Genomic DNA, 23638 nt, shown 5'->3' on the forward strand with positions numbered 1-23638 from the left:
GTGTTCCCTTCAAACTGCGCGGTAACGTTGTGTATAATTCTAATATAAAATAACATACAATATTTAGAGGAATTTTTATCAGTTGGAATACAAAAGATTGGAAGGGATGATTGGGAAGTCGTAGCTTAAACAAAAGCAAACCGCTTTGGCAAAAGACAGCGGGAAATTTGCATAAAGATGCTTCGAGAAGATTAAGAATATTTGTCTTGGAACGATGAACTTTCCAGTTCATGCTGGACTTGGGTCTAGAGCAGTCACAACGCATCCGTGGGTCCCAGTCAACTGGTCGATCACATATACCCATATCCTCTCTCTCATAAATTGTAGAATTTTTATCGCATAAGAGTCACTGACGTCTACAATAGGCAACCAGATTGACAGTTCCTATTTTTAGAAATCTCCGCTCAAACTTGATATAACACACCTAACCTAACGCGACCCACCACGTGCAACTTGATTAGAGGTCAGAATAAGTGACGAGCTTACCATATACACAAAAACAATGATTAGCCACAAATGACGTCATGCGTTGTGATCGATGTCAGAAAATATTGGAATTATTCAATTTTACTCCTAAAACTTTAATTATTAATATTAATTATACGAAACTAGTGATTGTATCATAGTTTTAATTTAATTAACATTCGTAAACTAGTTTATAGATGGCTTTTTTATTACTGACATTTATATTGTAACATTTCGAACAACCCATTTTTATAAGTTCATCAAATGTGTATAATAACGTGTCATCGCACTTTTTCGAATATTTGTAACGTACGTCTGAAGCTACAGATAACATTTACGGCACTATATATATATATATTATATTATCGTTTAGTATCATTATGTAAATTTGATGTTGTAAAATCGTATCTACCTCAACCGTGGCCTTGTGAAGGAACTAAGTTTGTAAGGTGCATTTAGATTGTTGCGTGCGTGAAATTTTAGCTTATATACTAAGTTGGTATTACGTTGTCGTCGCTGTGCCCGTGAAACCAGATCAATACTCCTCCTATATAGTCTTCGAAATCGGAGCCAAAAAGTCGGATTACGATTACTCTACGCTATCTATCCTTTAGTTTTGATTACAGATACGGCGAACGTTAAAACCCGACCTGTTGTCTCTGACGTTCAGAAAGGTCTGTGTGTTTAAGGGAGCTTTGCCCACTGAGTTTCTCGCCGGATCTTCTGAGTGGTAGATTCCGCGAAGCACTGCTCTTGCTAGGGCCAGTTTTAGCAACACTCCGGTTTGAGCCCCGTGAGCTGACCTCCACGTCAAGGAGAAGCTGAAATAGCCTCTCAAGGCTATCAGCATAGGTAGGGGGGAAAAAAAGGGGAGCTAGCTACCTCGTGGAACCCTCGCACGAGCCACTCGGTCTGCTCCGCGACTCCCCTCTCCACCCTCCATCGGACGACTCGTTCTAGATATTCCTTCTTGTTCCTCTCGGTGACGGCGACGTCGCGTCCTCCCGGTTTCAATTCCCTCTCCAACACCCTCCCGTCCGCCAACCGCTCCGACACGGCAAACGTTAACTCCAGTGACGACACGCAACGGGCCGACTGAAATTACATTGTAATAACAATTATTTTATATGCTAGCTAGCTATACATAACCGAAAAGATTAAAATGCGATTAAAGCAATTAATTGCTTTTAATGTGTAAAGCATGCTTAATAGTTTGATAAGACTCATTTTTTTTAATTGAATATAATCGCACCGATTTGTTATCTCGTTGTTTATCTTGTAATGTCATTCAAAGATGGCGCCACTAACGAGGCTTTTAGCTATGGTTTGTCATCGTTTGATTAGAAAATAAAACATCTTAGCTCAACCGAATGTCTATTATTTATAAAAAAAAATTATTGCTTAGATGGGTGGACGAGTTCACAGCCCACCTGGTGTTAAGTGGTTACTGGAGCCCATAGACATCTACAACGTAAATGCGCCACCCACCTTGAGATATAAGCTCTAAAGTCTCAGTATAGTTACAACGGCTGCCCCGTCCTTCAAACCGAAACGCATTACTGCTTCACGACAGAAATAGGCAGGGCTGTGGTACCTACCCGCGCGGACTCACAATAGGTCCTACCATCAGTTTATTTTATAATACCTGCAGCCACCGCAGGGACGCCGCGAATTGTGCATCTAGCGCGTCCACATCCTCGAGCGCAGGAGGCAGCCTCAGCAGCGCGCGGTAGAGGGCGCGAGTGAACCACGCCTCCAGGAGATACCCGTGCACCAGCGCCAGGCCCAACACACGACCCGAAAAACGAAACCTGAAAACATCACCGATTTTGATCTTTCATTCCAAAGTAAACTAAACTATAATTCACAGGTCTTATTGCGAATGCATATCGCACATACGATGCGATAACGTCACTTATGCAAATTACATATATAATTTTTCAGGATAAACGTTAGAAAATTCAACTCAACATCATATTATATAATTCTTATATAGTTCTGCAAGGCTATAGAAATAAAATGATAATATTTAAACTCCATCAGTAAAAGCATATATCTCTCTCGTCTCACTAATAACTATTAAAAAATGTATTTTCTCATACTCAGTTCAGTGTTAACAAAAATAACAAGACTTTATAGCACCGTATATGCGATATCTTGATGAATCAATTTTATTCCAACAATGATCATCTCTCAAACCGAAATGTGTGATTGAGCTAACATACCTAGTAGATTGTGACACGTCTATCTATCTATCTCTTAGGTTTATGGCGTTTCCTTTTAGATTTCGCCAATGTCAAGTGTATTTAATACTCTGCTTTCTATAGCGGGCTTCGTGAACGAGCAAGGTCACAGATATTCACTAAGAATTAAGTCCACCCGGGCTTAATGTATAATTTGAAGCCTTTGATTACCTGCCTACTTGATTATTTTTTTTTGGGACCTGGTGACGGAGACCTTTAGGTCATATCTTATGGAAAATGTTCATTACTTTGGGGGCTACCTACTTGAAATATATTAAGCTGAACAGATTAGTATCGAGATAGCTGTCATTAAACTACACCGAACAATTTTATGATATGCAAACGAAGTATGGAGGGCAGAGAGTAAAAGAAGTAGAAGGAAGACATTCTTGTAATAAGGGACAAGTTGAAAAAGTGTCCATCTATAAACAGCAATTTATTGCTCGAAGACTGACCGAAATAGTGCTAGTGTAGGAAATGGATATGATACGAATACAGAAATTTTAAACAGAGTGAAATATTTAATATTTTTCGTGAGTTGTGTAATTAAAAAATATACTATATCTAAAATGTTAACTATTTATTTTTATTAGTGTTTACGTAGGATGTGTTTATTTCCTTCTTATTATAATTTAATATCCTACTCTAATAGTTTATAGCGCTGACCTTTTATTCTTTCCACTTGATACTATGGTGCCACCTTAATTGGCCCCTTTCAGCGGACACTATTTAATACACTGGAAGGTCCTTTCTTACCTATGGAGGGTAGAGGTAAGGAGAACCGTCTCTGTGTGTGAAAAAGTGTCCGTCAAAATCTGCTAAATAAGGGTGGCGCTATAGTAGCAACCGGGTACATTTAAAAAAAGGCGCTAAAAGTTATTAGAATAAGATAGAGAAATAAAAAAGGACGAAAGAACTGTAAGCACTACAAAATCACAAAAAGTAATTTATTTAAAGCTGATAAGAAAACGCAATCGATGTCTCCACGTTTTACCACAGCAATAATTTTAGGTTATATTGACGATACTCCAGTCATGATTTTTTTTATTTTTTTTTATTGCTTAGATGTGTGGACGAGCTCACAGCCCACCTGGTGTTAAGTGGTTACTGAAGCCCATAGACATCTACAACGTAAATGCGCCACACACCTTGAGATATAGTTCGAAGGTCTCAGTATAGTCACAACGGCTGCCCCACCCTTCAAACCGAAACGCATTACTGCTTCACGGCAGAAATAGGCGGGGCGGTGGTACCTACCCGTGCGGACTCACAAGAGGTCCTACCACCAGTAATTACGCAAATTATAATTTTGATCAAATGAAATATATTAAATTTCCTAACTCAGCATACTTCAATCAGTTAACAACTGCTCAATTCATATCACACCCTGTGCCTATGCTAGCGCCATTCAGGAGGATTTTTGAACTGTTATTTAATACTGAAAGTGGGACACTTTTTCAAGATTCTCCAATATGAAACGGTTCTCCTTATCTCTACCCTCCATGCTTCCACCCTCCATAAAACAAATATCAAATGAAATTTAGTCGGTTACGGGGTACTCGATCGCCGAGGCTGGTTCGTAATCATTGTTCTAATACGAGACGATCATTCGGTCACAGTTTAATAACTGTAAGACGACACCTTAGTTTCGATATAAGAAGGGTATCCAGCCACAAAAAACCGTTCACACACGTCTGAGCGCCGCCCGTAAACTTATATTAGAGTTTCGTTGTAACGCGAGACGTGCATTCTGTGGCACGACGCGCCCGTAGCGGAACTGTGAAGTTATTTATAAATAGTCGTCGTATTCAAGTATAATACGCATAACTACGTCTTTCCAACATGAAATGGCTCAATGCTTTGTTAAGAAGACAATTTATTTGGCGATAAGAACGGTCTTGTTGTTCGTGCAATACTTTGGGATGTCACAGGTTACATTAAGATTTTTTTTTCTTTTTCTGCCGATCGGCATCTGGTGCTAAGTCGCACATTTAAAATCTCAGTTTCATTGAGATGATTACCCGCCCTTCAGATAGAATCGTTTTTTTCCTACCTATTCGCTGGTAGTTCAAATAATAAAATGTATTATCTATGGCTGGTAAGTAACCTAAGGGACTATTCCGGCTTCTTGTGGCCGGGTAGGTAAGCTCACAAGCTCAACCTAAGAGAATTAGCTAACACTATCCCTAGCAAGAGCAATGCTTCGCAGAATTTACCACCGGGTCGGAATCGCGATCCATCCAAACGATTCGGCGAAAAACTCGGTGGGCTGTGTTAAAGAATTGCATAATAGCTTCGCAACTACATTAGGCTAGAACTGTGGTGCCAAGCTTCACGCGGGCCGCAGACAGAAAGCCCGCATTATCACCAGTTAAAGTTCTGACTAAACAAAGACTGCACGGTCTTTTTTTTTAATGTAAATATTGATAGTCAATCGAGGCTTGTTTTCAATACGACTTTGATTTCAAAACGGATCACATTTTATGTGATTTAAATTCAATTAACTAAGTGTGATGATGTGATTAACGGCGTACCAGTAGGTATTTTCGACGAATTCATAAGCATAAAAAGTAAAAAAATTGTACTACTAGCGACATCTGTTGACAACGAGGAAAACTATAAAAAATGAGAATTAATTTTCATGACTAACGCCTTACGCGTGGTACCGCTTGGCAATGTCGAAGCTTTTGGTATTTTTTTACACTAAATGGGTGTATAACAACTATCTTAACTTACTGAAATCTATGTTTTGCTTCGGAAGCGACATAGGCATAACGGTGGCATATACCTGTGCGTAATCAAATACACTCCACTTCGCACTAATATTGTGACGTTTATGCTAATGGTATCTAGTACCTACTTATTACTTTAACTTGTTAAAACAAAAGTGTAATCTATATTGTAATTTAAAATAGATTATGTTAGATTCTGAATCGATATTTCAAGGTCCATGAAACACGATTGAAATGGCATCGTGCTATTTTAGTTTTTTTTAATTGATGAACAATGTATGTATTCAGTAATCACATCGGTCATGCGATTCGTTTTCAGACTAATACTAATAATTACTAAGTCAATTTAATTTTATTGTTTGATTGATTCAAAAGAATGTATGTATTTTGTTTTGAAACAAATGTTTCGTATTTACTTAGTTTAAAGATTATTGAAGATATTGTAAAACGTTTTGTTCTTCGTATGAGGATTATATTAATATTTAAATTTTTAAGCGATCCATTCCAAGCGTCACTAAATCGTCAGAAAAACGTAAGGGTAATGACAATTGCTAGAATAATTATAGCTGGAGGCGGCCAAGATGGTACTGCGTATATTTCATGTATATTTATACAGAAAAATAAAAAAGTTTTCCCACCCATTTCGATCGGGTCGAGTTGGAATTTAAAATACCTCTATGTGTATTAAGATTGTCGTAGCGACATCTATTGACAGATAAAGGAAACGCAAGGCTTAGATTAATTTCCACAAATCTCAAGTGCATTAGACTATTTCTATGATGGCTTAACGCAGCAGGAAATTTTACAGTTCTTGTTGATTCCCACCAAATGTCACAACGTACAAAATATTAAAATATTTGCGAATGTTTTGCATGTACGAACACGTTCTTATGATTTACTTTTATTGAGTTACGGAGGATAACATAAATATTACGTGACGCCATCTTAATTTATTATTGTTCACATATATCTATGCTATCTGTGGTGCGAGGGATGAGCGGTTGAGTCTTAGTAATTAGGACGTTTTGGCGGGAACGCGAGGAGCGAAACCAATAGCAAAAAAAGCAATAATTGCATTTTAAGTATGACAAATTATTGTCATACTATTTATGTGTATTATCTATGGTCATACTTAAAAAGGAAAGAGAAGTATCAAAGAAATATTAAATAAAGTCAGTTTCATATTCATAGTTATATGAAATCACATAGGAAAATATTACCGAGTGAGTCAGGAAAGTTTCCACACTAACTTCATTACGATAAATTCTTATTCACTAGTATGTTTGTTTTGATAGTGTGCAAGATACCCCGCACTTTGGAGTTTTAAACTATGCTGTTGAATATTTTATTTTATTTTAATTGTTGTTATTATATCTTAATATTATTGAGACAAAATTGACAATACCAAAAGAGTCGATTTTAACTGACGTCGAGTTAATTTTCTGTTCACGTATAATGCATTATATTAATATTATACATATAATAAATAAAATATATAATTATTTTATATAATCTACAAATTATATTATAGTATATTTATTATAATAATATTTTATAAAAGAATATAATTGACTTAGTCATTAATGATGACTCACCATTCATGATGATTGTCCACGAAGGCGGACATGGGCGAGACGTGAACCGTGTAGGTATCGTTGGCTGAGTACTCGAACAGTCCATAATAAGGGTTGAACAGTTCCCGGGACAGTAGGAAGAAGAATTCCCGACTTGGCCCACCGTAATCCAGGCCTTCCTCGCCGTCCCATATAACACAGAGCTTTCCCTTCTGAAGTTCTTTCTTTCCACACGACATTATCCTTCGGAAGGCGTCTTCGAGAAGATGTTCTCTTCGAATGTGCAATCTGTATAAGATATTGTTGATAAGTAAATATTCTTTTTGGTAGGCAGCGGATTGGCTTTGCCCTTGGCATTGCTGATGTCCATGAGCGACGGTGACCACTTATCATCAGGTGGTCCGTATGCTCGTCTGCCCACAAAGGCAATAAAAATAAATAAATAAAAAACTTTATATTTTTTTTACATACTTAATTTTGGTATGCCACGAAACGTTTGATATTTAGTAAGTTATTGTAAAATTTATACCAAAAATGTTAAGGCTGCTTAAGGAATAATTTAAAAAGTTTTCAAAATTTTCTCGATGACTTACTTTAATTTCCCGGGTCCTTGGCCGTATCCTTTGCTCTCTAGTTTCCTGTAGAACGCTCTGAGTTTGGCCTCGAAGTCCCGTCGTTGCGGTGCGGCAGCCCGGGTGCTCCGCGTGGCTGCGGGCGAGGCGGCCGGCGAAGAGCCCGCTGTCGCTACCGCGCCCGCTGCCGCTCCTGCCCCGCACCCGCTAGCCGGCACGTAACTCATGATCTCCTGCTCGAACAGGCTGCGGAAGAAAATAACATTAAGTTGTGGTTTACAAATATGCGATTATAAAGAGTCTAAAATAATAACCGTGTGAAACACTAAAAATACGTTTCTCAAATGCCATCCGATCTTGTTAACGTGCTGTATTTGCAATTTATAATCTTTATAGAACAACTACTATAGAACTAACTAACATAACGTTAACATAAATACGCGATAGATTGACTTCATTGTGCCCCATTAAGTCTGTGAGGGACGATAGCTTCTTACCCCTTTGCTTTCGATGGCAAAAATAATGCAGAATATTTACAGTATGTAGGTAATCATACTTCTGTAGACTTTCGAACATAATTTAATGAGAGCATCAAACCCACACGCTTGAGAGTTTTATTCTAACTAAAACATTTCACTATCATAAATAAATTTTGAATAAAACATCCTTTTGATATATATACCTATCATAACATTGTATCGAATAAATAAGGCAACACCCGTTGATCATAGTGAATTACATTTGTAATAACATAGCCAACGGTCCGAAAGCACAACACGAAAGAAATAAACCATTATAATACCTACATAATATAGGATATAATCTAATGTAAATTAAAATGGACTTGCGCATTACGTTATGTGGGTCGATTCCTAAGTAACTTTGTAATTTATTATTTACACACTCAAAGATAAGTAATGTTTGAAGTTTAATGCAGCCGGACATGACGGATAGTTTGGAACATGCCGCGTTATCAGACTGATAGATGTAAAACATTACCTTTGTTTCGTGGTAGTTTAAAGTATCCCTTAATATACAGGATTAAATGTTTTAATTTTTTTTGTTATATCGTTGACAATGATGATGTGAATCATGGTGATGGGTTTCATTCAATAAAATAATAACCACCGCAGCAATTTTTTTAAATTTTTATATATTGCTTAGATGTGTGGACGAGCTCACAGTCCACCTGGTGTTAAGTGGTTACTAGAGCCCATAGACATCTACAACGTAAATGCGCCACCCTTCAAACCGAATTACTGCTTCACGGCAGAAATAGGCGGGGTGGTGGTACCTACCCGTGCGGACTCGCAAGAGGTCCTACCACCCGTAATTACGCAAATTATAATTTTGCGGGTTTGATTTTTATTACACGATGTTATTCCTTCACCGTGGAAGTCAATCGTGAATATTTGTCAAGTAGTTGTTTCATTAGAAAAATTGGTACCCGCCAGCGGGTTACGTTGTAGATGTCTATAGACTCGGGTAACCACTTAACACCAGGTAGGCCGTGAGCTCGTACACACATGTAAGCAATAAAAAAGAAAAAAGAAGTTTTCACAATTGTGAACAGAGATTACAACGAAGCTAATGCTACTAACATGTGAAAGTGTAACTCCCTCAAATTTATTAGAGTGTGAACTAATAAAGCTATTAAAATCTTGTGGTCGCGGCGTGTGAAAATGATTAAGCACTCATTAGAATCACGTGTATTCGAGTAAGATCAAAAACAATGCAATCAGATTTCACTTTTACTTTATCATGTCTAATTTCTTCAATGAATTTCCCCCTCGTTCATCCGGTACAATAAGACTTCTACAGTCCGAAGTAACTACAGTCAAAAACGACTGCGAGGAGCAATGAACCCTGATAGATTATACCCAAAAAGACAAAAGCGAGTCTGGCCCACATTAGACAGAGACAAAATGTCCAAGCTATAAGCGAGAACACCCGTAATCGATTTAGGAGAGCGGCATGTGCGGACCGCAACGCCCTCCGCTCTTGATCGAGATTCGGTATTAATAATTAATATTCTAATTTCATTTGGGCTCGGTGTATTCCACGTGAAGAGTCGCCGGGTGCGCAAGCAGAGACCTTCCAAAAAAAAATTCGTTCTTCTGTAATCATAATACCGTGTTACTACGTTACATGGTCACCGAAACTAAAACAAGACGCAGGTAGTCATAACTAATTTTTTTTCGGCACAGTTCATTATCGCAATCAGAACAATGGTTTCTCCGAAACGTTATTAGACTTCGAAAATCACGTACACCTCGTTCATAATAAATGTTCCCTTTTTTAGAGGTCCTAAGGGTTATATTTATTGATGGTTTAACTATTACAACGGTCGCTATGGCCCACGTGCCCAATATTGGCGGTATTCATTACCGGCCTTGATTGCCTTCGCCGTATATCAAGACGTCGAGTCTGTCGACGGTAATTGAGGAAGAATTTTGATCTATTCGCATTTTTGACTTCCAAAACGCAAGGTTGATACGCAACGATGAGAACGACCTATAAACACACTGCAAAACAAACATTATGATACAATCTCAAATAATATCGTAAGTATACATACGTGTTAAAGATACAAGTAGTTTTATTATCAACCGTGAGAAAATTAGGTACGAACACGCAACGCGGCGCGATTTAGCATCAGAGACATCCCTCGACTCGAAAACGTCGAAGAACGTTATAAGAACAGAACGTTGCGTGCAATGGTCGCCGTGCTCGGAGTCATTATGTAAGCATCCGGCACATCCTACACATATATCATTGAAGGGCCACCAGTCCCCGAAAGTTAATGAGTATCGGAGGCATTCCCCTCGAGGCGGAGAGCACGCGCTGCTCGATCGCGTCACGTACCTCGCCCGGGCCGGCGGACAGGTGCGCGAGGTGCGCCCCGCCCGCCAGCCACGACTCTCCCACAAGCCGATCTGCGATGCTGGCTAAGATAACGCCGCTCATACGGCCGGTTGACGTCTTGATTCCGCGCCAAGGTGTAACTTTTTTATCCTACCTAAGCTGATAGCTTTGAGAGGCTATTTCAGCGTAACCTTAACTAGTAGGTGAGCTCACGGGGCTTGAACCGGAGTGATGCTAACACTGACCCTAGCAAGAGCAGTGCTTCACCACCGGATCGGAAACGCGACCCACTGAGAAAATCCGGCGAGAAACTCAGTGGGCTGTGTCTATGGGTTAATTCGCTCGTCGAGCCCTTCGTCGCAAGCGACGGGTTCGACGAGGACGGTGGCCGGTGCTTGTGGTACCTAAAAGCACCGTTAATGGATCGGGAGGGTGTAACAGGGAATGACGCAGCACGAGATGCGTATCTGCAGTAGTCATTTAATTAACAGCGACCATGTTCCGACATCACAACCGGGGGGCTTATTATGATGGTTTAACTTGTTTTCGTTTTCTATTATCCAAATAGCTGTTTTGATGTATAAAGATAATTTGAAGTCGCGTTGTTTATGTTCTGAACACTTTCACCGGCGCTACGAATACGGTTTCATCGCGCACCTACCTCAAGAACTTACGCGAAGCAGGCAGCCATATATTTTTGTCTCAAACAACATAATATAGAATTACCAACAAAATAAAGATGCATTTTTAATAGCAAAAATTCTAATAAACAATCAGTAGAATGTATGCAAAGGATTTTAAAAACGACAACGGCAGTTCTACGAACACGCATAGTTTGAAACGTTGAAATTCTGATATATTAGACACTGGAGCCACCTGTAATTAGGGCTCCCTTAACATAATGACGGGTTCTCATCTATCGCTGCGGGGCACAACACAAAAGCGCAGTGGAATTGCTTTTGCTCAAGGTAACGAAAGCAGGTAAGCTGTTATCATACGAAATCTATTATGCACCTAATACTTTGTGCTTTTGAATTTGTCTACAATTTTATTAATAAATAGTTTCTACGGTTTCGGACTTAAAAAAAGTCACTAAGATTTCCAATGCGTATATCAGATAATATTATGTATTATAGCATATATTATAATATTACCTTATGGCTAAAAATGATATAGAATGTACGAATGATAGAATTTTAAGATCGACAATCCGTCAACATTGAAATAACATTAAGTAACTGTACCATGTGTTACTCAATCCTTAAAAAATAAAAGTTTTAAATCTTGAATTTGCTTTCTTCGAGGTACCATAGAAAAAGTATCAAATTACGTTTGAGAGCAATGTTTAATATTGACACGTAGATGATTGTCCCGCGACAATAGATAACACTTTAAAAAGTATCAAATTATGTATTTGTAAATTATGAAACAGCCGACATTGGTCCGACCTCAGTCAGTGGAATTAGAAGCAGATACGTGCCCAATGTCCGTGCTAAATTACTTCCTATGATCAATGTTCTTAATGATAACAATGAACAATTTAATATTTATTGTAATATGGCTAACACGAAGGTTCCTTGAGTGTGAACGGACTAATGAGTTTTGTTTTTTGAAAATAATTTTATCGATTAACTTATGCTTTGGGACTTTTTTATTTAGCAAACGGAAAGAAGACATATGAATTGGGAGAGTGGCCTCCATTGGTTATACCTGGATGTAAAAAAAATTAGGATTTATAATCACATCTCTGGCTCTCTTGCAGCATGATGCAATCTATAGGTATCAACTTTCAAACCCATACTTATGTTTTGCTCACAAAAAAAACACAAAAAGGTAAAGTTAAGAGTTTCTTATAAAAGCACATTGTCATCGTCATTCTCCTGCCCTTCTCCCAGTCACCTGGGGTCGGCGCAACATGATTTCTCTTTCCACACTCCTCTATCATATACAATTTCTTCGCTCACTCCCTTCTTACATATATCGTCTTTCACGGAATCCATTCATTTTTCTTAGGTCTCCGTCTGTCTTCCTCTAATATATAATTAAAAATAAAGTAGATCGTGAAATCACTCACCTATTGCAACAACGTTTTATCGAATAAATTCGATACTTTTGACTAACAAAACGATCATGACAGAAACGGAATAATCTAGAATAATATTATAATACTCTAGTTTACCGTGTCTCTAAAAACATTTGAAAACATTGGAGTCTGTAAAACCTCTCCCGACCTTCATTTTTTTTTTTTTTTTTTTTTTTTTATTGCTTAGATGGGTGGACGAGCTCACAGCCCACCTGGTGTTAAGTGGTTACTGGAGCCCATAGACATCCACAACGTAAATGCGCCACCTACCTTGAGATACAAGTTCTAAGGTCTCATGTATAGTTACAACGGCTGCCCCACCCTTCAAACCGAAACGCATTACTGCTTCACGGCAGAAATAGGCAGGGTGGTGGTACCCACCCGCGCGGACTCACAAGAGGTCCTACCACCAGTAAGAATTAATTTAATTTTAATTTTAATTTAATTTAATTAATTTAATTTTTATACCATTAATAAATCATAGCGATCCCTTTTTTGCACCGAAAAATTTTCTGGGAACTTCATAAATTGAATTACCAGAGGTCGTATTAATGTGTTATGTTTTTTTCGCATGATAAAAAGAAATCTGCACTAAATAAGACGTTTAAGGTTCGAATATTAAAAAAACTACAAATTTAATTGATTACACGTTAGAAGTACCTGAGTATTACTAAATATATTCGAGTCTCGATACAGTAAATATTAAATAATTGTAACTTTTTTTTTTCTTATTGCCCTTGTAGGCAGACGAGCATACGGCCCACCTGATGGTGAGTGGTTACCGTCGCCCATGGACTTCAGCAATGCCAGGGGCAGAGCCAAGCCGCTGCCTACCGCTTAATACTCTCCACAAGCCTCGTTTGAAGAAGGACATGTCATAGCGCTCGGGAAACACCGTGGAGGGGAGTTCATTCCATAGCCGGATGGTACGTGGCAAAAAAGTCCTCTGGAAACGCAATGTGGATGACCGCAGTGGCTCCAGGTAGTATGGATGAACTCTACTCCGGTGCCGGGCGTTGCGATGGTAAAAACGAGATGCCGGTATCATCTCAAACAATTCCTCAGAGCACTCCCCATGGAACATACGGTAACACTCCCCATGGAACATACGGTTAACTATTAAGTTATACAATAAATTAAATTACCGACATACCGAAACGCGCAATTAAAAATGTTATGTGCGTTATAACATTCACGGATTGTTTTAGCGTTCATTTTTCTTTGTAAAACTTTTCAGACCGTTTTTTTTTTGTAAAGATAAACTAACTTCTACAAGGTCTGAAAAATTATCGTACCATTGAAAATATGCATAATAGCATTAGTGAATGGATGCAAAAGACCCCGCGGCCGCGTCACGCCAATTAGGATATTACGAAGGACTTCCGTTAGAATATAAACATACATATTATGTACATACAAAATAATTATATCGCGTAGAGCTTGTGTACTGTATTTTAATGAATTGTCTAATAATGATTAAAATGTACTTCAGTTATCGTTTCTAAGGAAATTGCTTTATCCAGCAACATTTATTTGAAGCATATATGTATCTCATGGCTACCTCGTGTTAAGCGGTTACCAGAGCCCATTGACATCAACAAAGTAGATGCCACCACCCACCTTGAGACATGAGTTCCAAGTCTCAGTTTTACGACACAACGGCCGCCTCAACCTTCAAAACCGAAATGTATTACTGCTTCTACTGCTACATTATATTAATTACTACAATTCTAAAAGCGAAAAGTTCGAGAAAGATGTACCTCTTTTATATTTTAGACTAGCTTTTGCCCGCGACTCCGTTCGCGTGGAATAGTTACTTTGGCATAACGCTAAATTGTACCCACCACTTCATTTACGTAGAAAGTGAAAATATTTTGAAACATTCTTTATTGGTGCTCCACTTGTATTGGTCTTACCGTGGTGTTATATAGCCTATAGCCTTCCTCAATAAATGGGCTTTTTTATGATTGAAGTATTACTGGTGGCCCGGAGGCCTTTCCAGTTTCACCAGGGCAGGTAGGTGGGCGAGCGACGCTCTGTCAGGAGGGATGGGATTTGCCCGAGCGCCTCCATAGAAGACCTAACAACTCAAGAGCAGATGCTTCGCGAATGAATCTACTACCAGATCGAAATCGCGACCCGCTGAGAAAACTTAGCGGGCTACCTAATAAATGGGCTGTCTAACACTGAAAGAATTTTCCAAATCGGACCAGCAGTTCCTGAGATTAGCGCGATCAAACAAACAAACTCTTCAGCTTTATAATATTAAGTATAGATGAGCGTCTTCGTTTGACATACCACAACTCGGATCACGAGACTTTGTCATGGGCTTGTTTTTACTGGAAACGAGGACAGAGGGGGCATGTTTAATTTGAAAGGCATAAACTCTTCCGCAACGACCACTAAAAGCGTAATAAAATCGTAAGAAGGGAACGTTTCGAGCCGTAACGTTAATGTCCCATTAATTAATGTGCATTTTATACGATGTGTCACTCGGGCCGGAAGTGTACGCATTGGCGCCGTTGGGGGGACAATAATGGGGAACGTGCAATTGTTAAACCCTGACCCGTCGATTGTTATGCGGCCAACTTAATTATACTTGCAATTTTGTGTCCCGATGTCGAAACGGCAGTTGTCTTCGTGGGGGCGGGTTTAACGATTTTTTTGTTGTTTACTGTACAGACGTAGACGGTTCGAATTCGATTTTGATAGTTAACATTTACTAAAATTGGGTAATTTTTATTTATTTATTGGTGCACAAAACAAATCAAATCATTACAGTACATTATTACATACAACCTAAATCGTACGAATAGTAACTAAAACTGATCTGAATTACAATCTAAATCAAATGATATATGCACTCAGCAAACTCATAGCAATGTACTTAGCGAGCGAGCATCCAAATTAGTTATTTAAAAAAAAAACCAGTCACAGTGAAAAATCAAAAAAAACAAACATTATTTGCCACTAATATATAAAAATATCGTCAAGATTATAACTGTATACAGTTGTAATCTGGTTACTGTCCATTATGTTAAAATAAGCGCTAAAAAGAATGGGCTTTATTTTGTCTTCAAATCAGCTCTTCAAATTAGAATGACGTATTTAATCAAACAGAAATACTCACACTAGCATTACTCCTCAAAACCTTTGTTATTTGCTTTGAAATGCCGTCAACATTATTTACACGCATTTCCTATTGTCGCCATACCAAAATAAACACAAAGCTTCGAGCTCGGAAAATCTTCAAAAGAAATGTATATTGCAAATCGTATCGAAACACAAATATAGAATATTTGAAAATTCACTATTGACTTTCGATATAATAAAAGTCAAACAGTACAATCCTATAAATGAGTAACAGTTAATGACAGGAAATATAAGGACAATGACCGATTGTCGAACAACTCCTGCTCACCAACTGGCTAGCGATCCTGCCTTTGTTTATTTCTTTTGTCGTTCCCGATACGACTTCTTGTAGTTTGTAGTGAAAGTATACTACATATATACAGGTGTACGATTATTTAATGATTGTTTGTGTAATATCTATATTAGAGCATTCGTTATTAAAACTTTTTTTTTGGTTTGTATTATAATATAATTAAATGGAATTGCTTGATATTTATTAATGACGGTAACCGCTCAGAATGAGATGAGCGGTATACTCGTATGCCTACGGTCAAAATGAAAACGGTAGGCAGCGATTTAACTCTACCCCTGGCATTGTTGAAGTCGACGTTAACCACTGACCATCAGGTGGGCCGTAAGCTCGTCTGCCTACAAAGGCAATAAAAAAAAACTGCATTGCATGATTGCATTGCTATTGCAGTGTCCAACTGCAAAACTAATACAAGTGGGGACCTACAAAAATACGCAATTTAATGCGCTCCTAAAATTAGTTAGATTCGATATTTAAAATTAGACAGATAAAGCCAATAAAGGGGTGTTAGAAAAATTTAATTATTTAAGTTTTTATTGCGTACTAGCTGACCCGGCAGACTTCGTGGTGCTTCAATCGATAAATAAAATACCTAAAATTCTGTATAAAATAAACTTAAAACAAACAAAAGGAATCCGTCTGACGGGAGGGGACATCAAAGGAAGAACAAAATTGTTATTTTTATTTAATTCCGAGCGTTTTCATATTTATTTTTAAACCTTCTCTGGACTTCCCCAAATAATTCAAGACCAAAATTAGCCAAATCGGTCCAGCCGTTCTCGAGTTTTAGCGAGACTAACGAACAGCAATTCATTTTTATATGTATAGATAGATAAGATTAAATTAAGTCTAATACATTGTTTTTAGCATGTCTAGTGTACTGTCAGTCCTTGGACGTGTGGACGCACCAGTTCTACTTGTCATTGTACAATGCCATTCCAGCCGAGCGCTCCCACTGCCCCGGTCTATTGTTGAAACTTAATACAGACAAAAAGAAAAACTCAGTCAAAGCAACAATAATTGTATCCACATTGTTTCACGGAAACATTACAACGGTCCAAACGTATAAAATAAAACCGCAATGACACAATTAAGTTGATAAATAAGACGAAACGTTTTTTTATTATTATTATTTAGTCTCATTCTTAATACAAAATTGGTGCAAATTTAATTTAATAAACAACAAATTCAATTTTGTAAATATCAAATTCATTTTTGTGAAAATCAAATTCAACTTCTAGGTTAGAATTTTTTTATTTTTTATTTTTTAAATTAACAACCCAAACTGGTGGATTCATAAGTGTGTGATTGTGAGTCCGCACGGGTAGGTACCACCCCCCGCCTATTTCTGCCGTGAAGCAGTAATGCGTTTCGGTTTGAAGGGTGGGGCAGCCGTTGTGATTATACTGAGACCTTAGAACTATATCTCAAGGTGGGTGGCGCATTTACGTTGTGGATGTCTATGGGCTCCAGTAACCACTTAACACCAGGTGGGCTGTGAGCTCGTCCACCCAACTAAGCAACAAAACAAATCACAATCATTACAGTGCATTATTACATAGTAACTAAATCTGATCTGGATTGAAATCTAAATGATATAATATTCACTCAGCAAACCCATATTAATGTACTTAGCGAGCGAGCCTCTAAATTAGTTATAAAAAAAAACCAATCACCGTGAAAAAAAAAAACAAAAAAAATTGCCACAAATATATAAAAGTATCTTCACTATTATATGTATACAGTTTACATACATACATACATACATCTTGTTACTGTCCATTATGTTAAAATAAGCGCTAAAAAGAATGGGCTTTATTTTGTCTTCAAATCAGCTCTTCAAATTAGAATGACGTATTGAATTAAACAGAAATACTCACAACTAGCATTAGTCCTCAAAACCTTTGTTATTTGCTTTGAAATGCCGTCAACATTATTTACGCACATTTCCTATTGTCACCATACCAAAATAAACACAAAGCTTCGAGCTCGGAAAATCTTCAAAAGAAATGTATATTGCAAATCGTATCGAAACACAAATATAGAATATTTGAAAATTCACTATTGACTTTCGATATAATAAAAGTCAAACAGTACAATCCTATAAATGAGTAACAGTTAATGACAGGAAATATAAGGACAATGACCGATTGTCGAACAACTCCTGCTCACCAACTGGATAGCGATCCTGCCTTTGTTTATTTCTTTTGTCGTTCCCGATACGACTTCTTGTAGTTCGTAGTGAAAGTATACTACATATATACAGGTGTACGATTATTTAATGATTGTTTGTGTAATATCTATATTAGAGCATTCGTTATTAAAACTTTTTTTTTGGTTTGTATTATAATATAATTAAATGGAATTGCTTGATATTTATTAATGACGGTAACCGCTCAGAATGAGATGAGCGGTATACTCGTATGCCTACGGTCAAAATGAAAACGGTAGGCAGCGATTTAACTCTACCCCTGGCATTGTTGAAGTCGACGTTAACCACTGACCATCAGGTGGGCCGTAAGCTCGTCTGCCTACAAAGGCAATAAAAAAAAACTGCATTGCATGATTGCATTGCTATTGCAGTGTCCAACTGCAAAACTAATACAAGTGGGGACCTACAAAAATACGCAATTTAATGCGCTCCTAAAATTAGTTAGATTCGATATTTAAAATTAGACAGATAAAGCCAATAAAGGGGTGTTAGAAAAATTTAATTATTTAAGTTTTTATTGCGTACTAGCTGACCCGGCAGACTTCGTGGTGCTTCAATCGATAAATAAAATACCTAAAATTCTGTATAAAATAAACTTAAAACAAACAAAAGGAATCCGTCTGACGGGAGGGGACATCAAAGGAAGAACAAAATTGTTATTTTTATTTAATTCCGAGCGTTTTCATATTTATTTTTAAACCTTCTCTGGACTTCCCCAAATAATTCAAGACCAAAATTAGCCAAATCGGTCCAGCCGTTCTCGAGTTTTAGCGAGACTAACGAACAGCAATTCATTTTTATATGTATAGATAGATAAGATTAAATTAAGTCTAATACATTGTTTTTAGCATGTCTAGTGTACTGTCAGTCCTTGGACGTGTGGACGCACCAGTTCTACTTGTCATTGTACAATGCCATTCCAGCCGAGCGCTCCCACTGCCCCGGTCTATTGTTGAAACTTAATACAGACAAAAAGAAAAACTCAGTCAAAGCAACAATAATTGTATCCACATTGTTTCACGGAAACATTACAACGGTCCAAACGTATAAAATAAAACCGCAATGACACAATTAAGTTGATAAATAAGACGAAACGTTTTTTTATTATTATTATTTAGTCTCATTCTTAATACAAAATTGGTGCAAATTTAATTTAATAAACAACAAATTCAATTTTGTAAATATCAAATTCATTTTTGTGAAAATCAAATTCAACTTCTAGGTTAGAATTTTTTTATTTTTTATTTTTTAAATTAACAACCCAAACTGGTGGATTCATAAGTGTGTGATTGTGAGTCCGTGCGGGTAGGTACCACCCCCCGCCTATTTCTGCCGTGAAGCAGTAATGCGTTTCGGTTTGAAGGGTGGGGCAGCCGTTGTAACTATACTGAGACCTTAGAACTATATCTCAAGGTGTGTGGCGCATTTTACGTTGTAGATGTTTATGGGCTCCAGTAACCAATTAACACCAGGTGGGCTGTGATCTAGTCCACAAATCTAAGCAATAAAAAAAAAGGTTAAGACATTTATAATATTTTTTTGGATATTTACAAAATTGAATTTGCAGTCAAAAACTCAAAAAATACTCGTAAGAATTGTGAATTTTTGTATTCGTCTACAAAAAAAAAAAAACGACAAAACAATTCTCCGTGCACGGTATAATCCAAGTATGTATAATCCGTACCACGGTGTTTGCTCAAACGCTAGGACCGATACTAGCCCGTTCGAATTGATGATGATCTGCATCACAAAAACCGTATCGCGCTTCGTATGGTGATTAATGCACTTAATTTAGAGTCTCGATTCGCGCAGCAAGCGTCCATTGTACGTTACAGTTTGTCGGGACCGTTCCGAAGATAGTTCCCATATCGAGAAGATTACGACCGAAAAGATTATACTATTTACGACAATTTGATTGGAACGCCGCGACTAACGATATAGGAGCACGAAAATTTGTACTTAAGCGTAAAATCGAACGATTTATTAACCGTAAAGTTAATTCGTGTTGTATTTAAAAACCAATAACTATTAAATAAACGACACGTTGTTATAGGGTGGATGGAACCGGATTAAATATGGTTTAATTTAGTATTTGAGTTGGAACGTACTTTGGAATTAGCTACGAAAAACGAAAGCACTAAAGCTTTTCATTTTAATGTACTTTTTTATAACGACAGCCGCATAACTCAGACAAAGTGATGGTGACGGGCAAGGTGGAAGAAAAGAGACCACGCGGTCGATCCCCTAGTCGTTGGTTTGACCTAATATCCACCCTAATTGGGCTGCCAGTCGCAACCGTCCTTCGAGAAGCTGAGATCCGAACGAGGTGGAAACAGCTCACGAGACAGGCCACGGCCAAGTTTCAAGGACATGACCTTCAGTAATGAAGAAAGCGACGAAGAACTGTCATACGAATAAGGCTAAATAGGGCAATGTCCGGTGGTAGATTCTGCGAAGCACTGCTCTTGCTAGGGTCAGTGTTAGCATCACTCCAATTTGAGCCCCGTGAGTTCACCTACTAGCTAAGGTTACACTGAAATAGCAGCAATAATCTACACTGAAATAGCCTCTCAAGGCTATCAGCTTGTGTAGGAAAAAAAAGGGTAATATCAAAATTATTTTGTTCACTTTATTCTCTTCCATGGCTTCGATTTAAAACTCACCCTTTTCAAAGAAGCGGTAAGCACAATAAGGTAAGTGGACTTTGATGGCCACCGTCTTAGACTATTGAACTTAAACGACTATTTGAACATTACCCGACAATGTTTGCTATTGTGAAAATATTGACCATTGTAGTAAGCTGCTGTATTATGGGCTTGCAGGAAGAGAGGTGCAGACGTACCGGCTTCTTTTTTTTCTACCTGTGCTTTTAGAGGCTATTTCAGCTTCTCCTTGACGTGTAGGTGAGCTCACGGGGCTCAAACCGGGAGAGTTGCTAACACTGACCTAGGCAAGATTAGTGCTTCGCGGAATCTACCACCGGATCGGAAACGCGACCCACTGAGAAGATCCGGTGAGAAACTCAGTGGGCTGTGTCTATAGGTTAATTCACTCGTCGAGCCCTTCGTCGCAAGCGACGGGTTCAACGAGGACGGTTACCGGGCCGCCTTCTGTGTTCCGGTTATGTGTTAAAATTTGAAGGGTGACCGTTATTAACAATAGTACAAGTAGGAAGGTTTTGAACTTCGCACAAATGTACATGTTACATACATAAGCATCCAACATAAGTGGGTATAGCATTCAATATTCTTGCATATCTAATCATTTGATTAGAATATACTAGGGGTGTATTCAAATTTTCTACGGATTCGAAGGAAGAAGAGATTTTTCTTAAGACTTTAACAGGAGCTTTAATTTAGCATGTTTGTGTTATTTGTCCAAGAGCTTTGTAGGTCGAACCAAGTCACAAACTCACTTAATCATAAATGCAGTGCTAACATCTAACAAGACATAGTTGATGACACTAATGGCGAATTTTTTTTTAATTTTGCTGCTCCTTCATCGTGGTTTCCATATTTTTTTTAATTGCTTTGATGGATGGACGAGCTCACAGGCCACCTGGTGTTAAGTGGTTACTGGAGCCCATAGACATCTACAACGTTGATGCGCCACCCACCTCGAGATATAATTTCTAAGATCTCAGTATAGTTACATTCGAGAAGACGGGCTCAACAAGTTGATAATACGGCTGCGGTTGTATGCTATTTCAACGCTAAATATATGACACTATTGCAGTTAAAATAAATTTGTTTTTGACTTCATCTTTTATTGCCTTCCTTTTATAATTAGAATTAAAAAGACACCTATTTAAGTTATCGACGATCACGCCTTATTTAAATTCAGTTCCGATAAACGTTATAACAATAATATGATATGTATTTATTGTGTTTTCAATTAACGATAACTAAGAATAAGATTTATATCGAAAAGTTAGAAAGTTTTATTGTCCACGTTTTATTACGACTATGGTGAAAACGAAAATAGACGAAATGTTAAAAAAACAACGTTCATAGTTGCCACACAGGCGTCTCTTTTTATGAAATAAAATTTTCCAAGAACACTCAATCTGATTAAACGAATGTCTTTAAAGAGAATTATATACCGCAATTTATTTACTGCGAAGGAGCTAACAACGTGGAGTAATCCAAGTGACTTTTAGATAAGGTTTAGCTGACTGTAGTCAAATAAGCCACCCACAGTAAAACCTAGAGGTTAAGATTAAAATAAAACTATTTCATTAACAAACAAAGAACATTGTATCATCAAGCTAAAGTTATAGATGTATTTATAAAAGTGATGTTGGGGTTTTCACTTCTGTACTTAGATCGCTTTACAGAAATATTCCGGGTTCTAGCACACTAGCTCTAAATAAGAGTTCAAGTGTATTTAGTTAATTATACAGTTTATTAATTTTGTTCGACTAAAAAAGATCAATTTTAATACGCTTTTATTAGCTTGGTATGTCATGTTGGTTAATCATTTACACCGATTAACTTGAAAATTTGCGAACGCATCAAGGACCAATAACGTTACAATATTTTTATAACTTCGCTCTAATATGTTGACCAGCATCATTAGAAAAAGAAAGATGAAACTAATTATTAGATCCATTTGCTATTGAAGTTGTCTTTTTGTTTGTTTTACAGCCGCCCATATTATTTATTCATTAGATCAATGAGGTTAAGCTTTCGGAGCTTCGGTCTCTTAATTTGAAACACAGTTCGACAGTTACCAACACACCTGAGTCGTGCTTTTTTTCCCTACCTATGCTGATAGCCTTGAGAGGCTATTTCAGCTTCGCCATAACATGTAGGTGAGCTCACGGAGCTCAAGCCGAAGTGTTGCTAAAACTGGCCCTAGCAAGAGCAGTGCTTCGCAGAACCTACCACCGGATCGGAAACGCGACCCACTGAAAAGATTCGGCGAGAAACTCAGTGGGCTGTGTATATGGGTTAATTCGCTCGCCGAGCCCTTCGTTGCAAGCGATGGGTTCGACGAGGACGGTGACCGGTGCTTGTGGTACCTAAAAGCACCACCGAGTCGTACAATGCCTTGATTACGAAATAGACGATTATTTCCTCTCCCTTTGTACAGAAGTTTAGATAATGATCATGAGTTTTTATTATGAGAAACGTAGTCTTGAAATCGAGTCCTGAATCGCAAGCGACCATTTAATAAGATAATTAGAATACATGTACATACTTATTTGATTTTAAACGAAAAATTTCTTAGACAATGGCTCATTGTTAGTATGTGAAAAACTGATATTAATTTCAACTAGACTAGGCATCCTTCGCGTAAAAACTTGCTTGAATGAAATAATAAAATCTTGAAAGTATCAATTTAAATGAGATAATTTTGATAAATCGACGTGCGCGGAACATGTTTCGTGATTCAGGTACATAAACATTATGAGTATTTGATTGCTCAAATTATAATTTTGGGTCATG

General features: G+C 37.7%; 2 protein-coding genes across 8 annotated transcripts in view; both read right to left on the reverse strand.

Moving 5' to 3' along the window:
- Window positions 1-23638, reverse strand: part of LOC110385588 (uncharacterized) — a 933915-nt gene that overhangs the window by 324592 nt on the left and 585685 nt on the right. The window lies entirely within an intron of this gene.
- Window positions 1-23638, reverse strand: part of LOC101741169 (E3 ubiquitin-protein ligase HECW2) — a 112838-nt gene that overhangs the window by 6509 nt on the left and 82691 nt on the right. For all 7 annotated transcript variants that reach the window (XM_062670384.1, XM_062670383.1, XM_062670382.1 and 4 more), the window contains 4 exons: window positions 7608-7832; window positions 7036-7302; window positions 2111-2276; window positions 1348-1560 (listed from right to left, as the gene is read on the reverse strand). In XM_062670384.1, coding sequence (XP_062526368.1) covers window positions 1348-1560; window positions 2111-2276; window positions 7036-7302; window positions 7608-7832 — 871 coding nt within the window. The remainder of the gene's footprint in view (window positions 1-1347; window positions 1561-2110; window positions 2277-7035; window positions 7303-7607; window positions 7833-23638) is intronic.

Source organism: Bombyx mori, chromosome 10 (genome assembly GCF_030269925.1).
Source record: "Bombyx mori chromosome 10, ASM3026992v2".
NCBI lineage: Eukaryota > Metazoa > Arthropoda > Insecta > Lepidoptera > Bombycidae > Bombyx > Bombyx mori.